Below are 9107 nucleotides of genomic sequence, written 5' to 3'. Positions count from 1 at the left end.
GAATTACAACATTATACCTCAATTAAATTATGTCTAGCCTCCCCATATGACTCACTGAGTGCCTAACACTTCCCAGTAAACTGACTGATTCTGCTGACCGTGCAAGGACGGCAGTGTTTGTTTTCGAAGCTGTAATCATATTATCTATAAAACGCAAATTAAGAAAAAAGCGGAATTATTTCCAAGAGCAAGACGCATCACATTCCAACTACTACGAGGGCAGAGTTTTTGGCAATGGCAGGAGTGTTAGGTCTTTTATTCACGCTTTTTTAGTCCCCTGTGGGTGAGATGCTATTCTTAATTATTATTATTATTGCTTCTTCCAGCCAATTCGGACTTTCTCTCCTTTCATTCTTCTTTCTTTCATCTATTTCTCAGACAAAAATGAAAGTTAACTTTATTGAGGTATTAGTTGAATATCATTATTATTACTATTATTATTATTATTATTATTATTAGTAGTAGTAGTAGTAGTAGTAGTAGTAGTAGTAGTAGTAGTGGTAGTAGTAGTAGTAGTAGTAGTAGTAGTAGTAGTAGTAGTGGGAACAAGGTACAAGCTAAATGCTTATATATATATATATATATATATATATATATATATATATATATATATATATATATATATATATATATATATATATATATATATATATATATTTTTTTTTTTTTTTTTTTTTTTACAGCTAAGGAGACAGCTCAAGGGCGCAAAGAAAAAAAAAAGGCCACTACTCACTGCTCCTGAATAGAGGTCAAAGGAGTGTCCAAAAGAGAGGTCAATTTCGGGAGGAGAGGTGTCCTGATACGCTCCTCTTGAAAGAGTTCAAGTCGTAGGCAGGAGGAAATACAAAAGAAGGAAGATTGTTCCAGAGTTTACCAGCGTGAGGGATGAAAGAGTGAAGATGCTGGTTAACTCTTGCATAAGGGGTTTAGACAGTATAGGGATGAGCATGAGTAGAAAGTCGTGTGCAGCGGGGCCGCGGGAGGGGGGGAGGCATACAGTTAGCAAGTTCAGAAGAGCAGTCAGCATGAAAATATCGATAGAAGATAGAAAGAGAGGCAACATGGCGGCGGAATTTGAGAGGTAGAAGACTATCAGTATGAGGAGGAGAGCTGATGTCAAGGAGAGCTGTGTGAGTGGACTCCCCCACACACATGAGATGCATACTCCATACGAGGGCGGACAAGGCTCCTGTAAATGGATAGCAACTGTGCGGGGTAGAAGAACTGGCGGAGACGGTACAGAACGAACAGCCTAGAGGAAGCTGATTTAGTAAGAGATGAGATATGAAGTTTCCAGTTGAGATTTTGAGTTAAGGATAGCCCGAGAATGTTTAGTGTTGAAGAAGGTGATATCTGGGTGTTGTCAAAGAATAGGGGATAGTTGTTTGGAAGATTGTGTCGAGTGGATAGGTAGAGAAACTGTGTTTTTGAGGCGTTGAAGGACACCAGGTTCCTCTTGCCCCAATCGGAAATGATAGTAAGGTCCGAGGCTAAGCGTTCTGTTGCCTCCAGCCTTGAATCGTTAAGTTCCTGTGAAGTGGGTCTTCTGTTAAAAGATGTTGAGTAATGCAGAGTGGAGTCATCGGCATAAGAATGGATAGGACAGTTCGTTTTGGAAAGATCATCAATGAACAACAGAAAAAGAGTGGGAGATAGGACAGAACCCTGTGGGACACCACTGGTAATAGGTTTAGTGGAAGAACAGTGACCGTCCACCACAGCAGAAATGAACGGTCAGAAAGGAAACTTTAGATAAAGGTACAGAGAGAAGGATAGAAACCGTAGGAGAGTAGTTTGGAAAGCAAAGATTTGTACCAGACCCTATCAAAAGCTTTTGATATGTCCAGCGCAATAGCAAAGGTTTCACCGAAACCAAGTGAAAGGCTACTTGCAGGTCTTTCGTATATGTCAGGGCCAATCTTCCCAGCAGCAGGATCACACTGCTAGCTGATGCGTCATTCTGTCCTATGATGACGCAGACAATGAGACCCCTATAAATATATAAATCTCCTCGCGGTACCCGGTACCGGTACCTGGTACCGCGAAGCCTCATGATCACTCGGGTGCCGGGAAGCGTCATGATGACTCGGCACTGCGCATTGCCGCTAGTACCGGTACCGTCTGGATCTTAGTGACGCTCGGTGCTCGCCCGCCCGCCTCCATGTGGTATCACGCGGTATGGGCCCTGTGTGTAGACGCTGAGTCACTGCCTCGCTGACCGTCCCCCCAAGTTCCCACCATTTTGTCCTGCTTTCCGTTTCCATCACCGCTCCCGTTTCCATTATTTTATTATTTTATTTATTTATTGGAGTTACTGGATAATTCTTCATGTCCGATTCTTTTTCTTTTTTAGGTTGCTAATAAATATTGTTATTGTTATTAGACTATGATCGAGTACATCCATGATAAATATACATGCTATTTTTTTTTCGAAAAAATAAATATTCACTTCATTCAGAGAGAGAGAGAGAGAGAGAGAGAGAGAGAGAGAGAGAGAGAGAGAGAGAGAGAGAGAGTTTTCTTCACAGGAAATTTATTTGGGAATTTCATCAGAAGTCATAGAGATAAAAAAAATACTCCTTCGGGTACCGGTACCGGTACCGGTACTAACGGTACCTGAGTTTTCGGTACCGGTGCTACCGGTACTCAAATTAACGGTACTTGCCCATCCCTACTGCGCCTCAACTCGCGGCCCACGCCACCTGGAGGATCCGGCCCACAGCAGGCCGCGCCCAGCCTCCGGCCCTCCCACGTGACCCGAGGCTCTTCCACCACCGGCAAGCCCCAGCAGCCCACCGCGCCCTCCCAGCACCAGCTACCGGAGACCCGGGTGGAGGTTCCTGCCCTCGCCCCGCGCCACCTCGCCTCGGGCCGCCCCAAGGACTTCGACAGGCAGCCCCGCACCCTCACAGGTGTCCCCCTGCACGCAGCAGTACCTCGCCACTCCTAGCTCAGCCCAGCCCAGCCAGCCATTCCAACACCCCCCCTATGCTGTCTCACCTTTGCCGGGGTACCTCGCCCAGCCCAACTCAGCCACCCGCTCCTACGAGTGAATCTTCCTCGGACCTCAGCCTGTCTGGCCGCCGCCCCGCGCCCACGGACACATCCCTCCTTCGCCAGCCCAGCACACCACCCTCCTGCCGCCTTGGCCCCCGGCTTCCCTGCCGGCGCCTTCTTACCTCCGCGGCATCGCCATCACCGCTGGTGTTCCTGCAGCGGCACTCCTGCCACCTTGGCCCCTGGCAGCCGCCAGCGCCTCCACTTGACCCGCGGAATGTGTAGTGACACCGAAAACGGTGAATGTGTGCAGTGATGCCGTGAAACAATGAGTGCGTGTACGGTGACGCCCATGGCATGACACAAGCCAGCACCAGTGCAGTGACGCCCACGGCTTAACCGCCTGAGCGAGTGAGTGTGTTCAGTGACGCCCCTCCCAGCAGTGCTCCCCGTCGGTAATCAGTGCTTCCCCGGCGTAGTTCAGTGCTCGGTACTTTCCTCCGTACACCTCCGGGATGCCTGACATGACTCTCGGCCTCCTGCCGCTGCGGCCCCTGGCTACACTGCCAGCGTCTCAAGACGCGGCCGAGGTCTCCACAACTGTCACCGACCTTGCCCCAACGTGCCCCTCCAAGGTGTCCGACGACGACGTTGCGCAAGGCGTGGCCAGCCTCCGTGCCCCCACCGTCACCAGCGACAATCTGACCCACCATTTCAAGGCTCTCATCACCAAGCTACGAACGGAGGTCAGCACGCTCAAGGAAGACATCAAGAGCCTACGACGCCACTCCTCGTCGCCACACAGCCACTCCTCGTCACCGCCCAGCCACTCCTCGCCATCCCGCCACCACTCCTCGTCACCCCTCCACCACCGCCATCGCTCCACCTCCAGTAGTAGCCCCACACAGCCCTGGCGTCTGCTACTACCACAGGAGGTTCGGCAAGGATGCCAGGAAGTGCACATCCCCCTGCGGCCTCCAGGATTCTTCGCAACAGCCCCGGCAGGCCCTGACAGTGCAAAGCGTCCGCCAGCACACCTTGAAGCTGTTCCACATCTTCGATCCACTCTCCCGCACCAACTTCCTCATCGACACTGGAGCCGAAGTCAGCGTTCTCCCCGCTACACCAAGCCAGAGGTCATAAGAACATAAGAACATAGGGAAACTGCAAGAGGCCGGGTGGCCTACACGGCCTCTTGCCAACCCCACCACATCGAGACATCCAGACCACCAACATACGCCAAGGCTCGCCGCTTAGCTCCAGAGCGCTACCAACCGCTACCAACCAAGGGTAGGCGGTGGCCGAACTGGTAGAGTACTGGGCCCACATTCACCGCGTGATGGACGACGCGGGTTCGAATCCCCACGCTACCACTCGGATTTTTCAGTCACCGCCGAGTGGCTTAAAACTACCCACATGCTGTCCTGAAGACCACCCATCAACCCGGACTCTAGAGGAAGCCGTCCAAGCGAATCAAGAACGAGTTCCGGGGGGCAGCATGAGCCAATGCAAGATGGCGCCACTATAAACACTCGCCTGCGCCAGAACGGGCTGGGCCGACCATCAGGCCCTACCTGGAAGAAGCCTTGGGCCGACCATCAGGCCCCACCAGGAAGATGCCTACCGGCGGAACAGGCAACGACGTAAAAAAAAAAAAAAAAAAAAAAAAAAAAAAAAGCCAAGGCCGAGCTCGAGTCTCTGATGCGCCAAGGTGTTATCCGCCCCAGCTCAAGCAATGGATCATCTGCCCTCCACGTCGTTCCCAAGAAGAACGGTGACATACGAACATGCAGTGACTACAGGGCCCTCAACTCGCGCACCGTCATGGATCGTTATCCGGTGCCAAATATTTAGAAGTTCTCCTCACAGCTTGCTGGCTCCACCATCTTCTCCAGGATCGACCTCGTCAAAGCCTTTCATCAGATTCCAGTCAACCCAGCGGACATCCCGAAGACTACCATAATTACATCTTTCGGTTTGTACGAGTACGTCCGAATGCCCCCGACCTCCTCGGTTTCCCCGTTCAATACCTCGTTCAGCAACGGCGCGTCGGTCCCTTGTGTTAAGGGTGGGGCGTCCCTACCCGCCTACCGCCCCCACCACGTGTGCCCTCTCCCCGCCGTCCTTGACCTAGGCCACGTGGGTCTCCCTCCTCCCGAAGCGTTGTGTCCCCACCACCCCATAGTGACCCCTTCCCCTTCCCGTCGTCCTTAGCCCAGGCCAAGCGTCTCCCTCCTCCCGCAGTGCCTTACCCCGCCACGCCACCGTGCCCCATCCCCTTCCCGCCGTCCGAGGCCCAGGCCAAGCGTCTCCCTCCTCCCGCAGTGCCCTACCCCGCCACGCCACCGTGTCCCTTCCCCTTCCCGCCGTCCGAGGCTCAGACCACGCGTCTCCCTCCTCTCGCAGTCCCTTACCCCGCCACGCCACCGTGCCCCCTTCCCCTTGCAGCCGCCCGAGGCCCAGGCCACGTGCCTCCCTCCTCCCGCAGTGCTTGACCCCACCCCGCCACCCCACCGTGCCCCCTTCCCCTTCCCGCCGTCCGAGGCCCAGGCCACGTGTCTCCCTCCTCCCGCAGTGCTTGACCCCACCCCACCACGCCACCGTGCCCTTTCCCGTTCCCGCCATCCGAGACCCAGGCCACGTGTCTCCCTCCTCCCGCAGTGACGCCACAGTGACCCCTTCCCCTTCCCGCCGTCCGAGGCCCAGGTCACGTGTCTCCCTCCTCCCGCAGTGACGCCACAGTGACCCCTTCCCCTTCCCGCCGTCCGAGGCCCAGGTCACGTGTCTCCCTCCTCCCGCAGTGACGCCACAGTGACCCCTTCCCCTTCCCGCCGTCCGAGACCCAGGCCACGTGTCTCCCTCCTCCCGCAGTGACGCCACAGTGACCCCTTCCCCTTCCCGCCGTCCGAGGCCCAGGTCACGTGTCTCCCTCCTCCCGCAGTGACGCCACAGTGACCCCTTCCCCTTCCCCTTCCCGCCGTCCGAGGCCCAGGCCACGTGTCTCCCTCCTCCCGCAGTGCCTTACCGGTGCACGGTAAAAATGGCACAGGTAAAAATGGCATAGGTAAAAATGGCACGGTAAAAATGGCACCGGTAAAAATGGCAATTATTGAAACAGCATACCAAATATAATTATCTTAATAACTGTATCTTTATTACTAAACTATATGGGCGGATATGCGAGCACTGCGAAGAACGCGCCCGCCGCCCCCTGGTGCACTACCTCCTGTCCTGCCCAACCACCGCGCGCTTCAAACCATCGCCAGCGACTGCCGCCCATCCTGCAGGAGACGGCCGGCCCCTGAGGCGGTGTGAAGCCAAGGCCGCCCTCACTGTCCGACATACCCCGACACAAGTCCTCCTCGATGTGCCACGGGCGGCACCTCCCGCATGGTGACCAACACCAGCACCCCAAACAGCCGGGCGATGGGTGGCCAGACGAGAAGGTGAACCAACGCGAGCATCCCCACCTCCCCTAGGCGTGAGGGGTGCTGACAGCGCCGCCACGACACCACGCCGCTAGCTTGCATCGCCACCGAACACCCCCGACAGCGGCGGGCCGATGCCCGCTTTGTCCAACAACAACATATTGTAATGTAAATTATGTATCCAAGAACGTGTATATAATGGATGCAAAGTACGGGCATCATAAATGTTGTATAGTTGTACAATAAACCTCTACAAAAAAAAAAATTATCGTGGATGAGAGACACGCCAGTCCTCGTCGACAGACCGACTCGGTCGACTAGATTTCGATCGCTACGGGCCACCATTAGGCTAAGCCCGTGCTCCCCCGCGCAGGGGGGGAACATTTTTACCCTCTTAACGGGCCGTCTTCGGACAAAGGCCCGTTCCTCTAGTGATACTAGGGGTAAATCTTTAACAGCAACATTTCTCGTGGAAGTAGGCACCAACAGGCTAAGGACGTTCCCTTAACCTAGAGACAGCTTAGCGGAACCTTACGGCCCAATTCTAGCACTGGACATGTTTCCGGTTCTGGGAAGAGCCTATAAATGCATTGTGCCACGTACCAGTGATAACGTAGTGCACATATTACGTCCTATAAATCGCTAGTTGACTGGATATTGGAGAGATATTTCAAATTCTTCTCATCTCACGGGGAGAGGCCACCATTAGCTCGTGACGTCATCAGGCTGAAGCGGAGTACAGCAGACGACAGTACCAGTGTTGTGTCCATTTTTTTTTTTTTTATCAGCTATGGCCACTGCGCCTAACAGGTATGTTATAGGTGCTTACAGATCACCTTAAGAGTGTTGGAGATGTGTTATATTATTAAAATGGTAGTGAAAGCAACCGATTCGCCTCTGCTTTGCAAAAAATAGTTGAGTTCACGATTAAAAGTTAGTCCGAGGGGTAACTTAAGAGAATAATCAAGGTTGAATTTATATTAGTATTATGAAAACCTACCTAGCCTAACCTAAACAGAAACAATGGCTCTGGAACGTCAGAGAGAGATAATCAACGCCAGAATATGAATAAGAAGAAAACGAATGCAGACCAATATTTTATAATCAGAGGACGTGACAGTAAAGATAATAGTTGAATTCAAGATGAAAAGTTAGTCCGAGGGAAAACTAAAGAAAATTACTGCATGATTCACTAGCACAGACAGAAATATCTTACGTGGAGTACTTTTGTCCGTATATATATATATATATATATATATATATATATATATATATATATATATATATATATATATATATATATATATATATATATATATACTCTTGCACATTGGCACGAATCACCAACGACTGCGGGTTACGTCTCCAGGCATTGCTAGCCACTAGAAACATACACCACAACACGAAATCTCGGAGTAACACAAAGTTGGCGGCCTGCCTACTGCATTGTGACGTCACGACCAATCAGCACCCGTTTCCAGGTCACGTGATTTTTCCTCAACTTTAATCCATATTTTATACCACATTTACTATTTTACATGAGGAAAAAATAGTACCATAGCTGAATTTAGGGCCTATTTTATCCATACAGACAGAATTTGAGATAAATATGTTGACCGGAAACATGTCCATTGGGTATCTGTCTCGAAAGCACACAAGCAGCAATGCTTGACTTCCCAGTAGCGTTCCAGTCCACCGCTCCACTACTACAAACACTATTACAATCATTAAAACTACGTGGGTAGGCGGTGGCTGAGTGGTCAGCGTGCTGGGCCAGCATTCATCACACCATGGACAACGTCGGTTCGAACTCCCACGCTACCACTTCGGATTTTCAGTCACCGCCGAGTGGCCTAAGACTACCCACATGCTGTCCTGAAGACCACTCATCAACCCGGACTCAAGAAGAAACCGTCCAAGTGAATCAAAAATGAGTTCCGGGGGGGGGGGGCAGCATGAACCAAGCATAACTGGTACCACTATAAAAAAAAAAATCGACTGTGCCATGACGGGCTTGGGCCGACCACCAGCTAGGCCCTTGAAGAAAGCCTACCGGCACATAGGCTGAGATGTAAAAAAAAAAAAAAAAACTACTACTACTACTACTATTGTTACTAGTGTTACTGCTACTACTACTACTGCTACTACTTCTACTACTAGCTATATCACTACCACTACCACTAAAGGGCAATACATCATTAACTTCGACACAGCGCATAATTGAGTTCCTTTCATCTGTAACTTTTGTCGCAAAGGGGCTGACACCCAGCACCCCTTTTTAATACATCAATTATTGGAGCTCTTCGAAAAGTCATGCCAGACCAAGCCTACCATCACTGTCACCACAACCACCACCACCTCCACAAGCACTTGGACCACTACATGACCCGCCCTAACACCGCCTTCGCCCCCTGTAAAGTTTCATGGTGACAGTGTTGGCGGCTCTGTTAACAGACGCTGAGCCTCCATTTTTTATGTGAGGGAGACGTGAGGAAATATTAAATTGAGGAAAGTTTGAAAAGGAGGAAAAAAAGGAGGAGGAGGTGGAAGATATGGAAAATATGGAAAAATGGAAAGGCAAGCAAAAGAAAGCCTGCTGGCCCAGTATGAGGTTACCCGCTCTAGTGATTTAATTGCTCGTCAGGCAGTTCCTAACCTGTACTTTTGCAAGAAGGTTGTTAC

General features: G+C 51.2%; 1 protein-coding gene across 1 annotated transcript in view; it reads left to right on the top strand.

Annotated features, from left to right (window-relative positions):
* The window catches only part of LOC126980941 (uncharacterized), a 62470-nt gene extending 59188 nt beyond the window's left edge, over positions 1-3282 (top strand). The window contains exon 2 of the mRNA XM_050831400.1: positions 2709-3282. Within this exon, the coding sequence (XP_050687357.1) occupies positions 2709-3282 (574 nt within the window). The remainder of the gene's footprint in view (positions 1-2708) is intronic.
* The last annotated feature ends 5825 nt before the right edge of the window (positions 3283-9107 follow it).

This window comes from Eriocheir sinensis, chromosome 46 (genome assembly GCF_024679095.1).
Source record: "Eriocheir sinensis breed Jianghai 21 chromosome 46, ASM2467909v1, whole genome shotgun sequence".
Classification (NCBI taxonomy): Eukaryota; Metazoa; Arthropoda; class Malacostraca; order Decapoda; family Varunidae; genus Eriocheir; species Eriocheir sinensis.
Note: the sequence above shows the minus strand (reverse complement) of the source record. Positions and strands in the feature narration are given on the sequence as shown.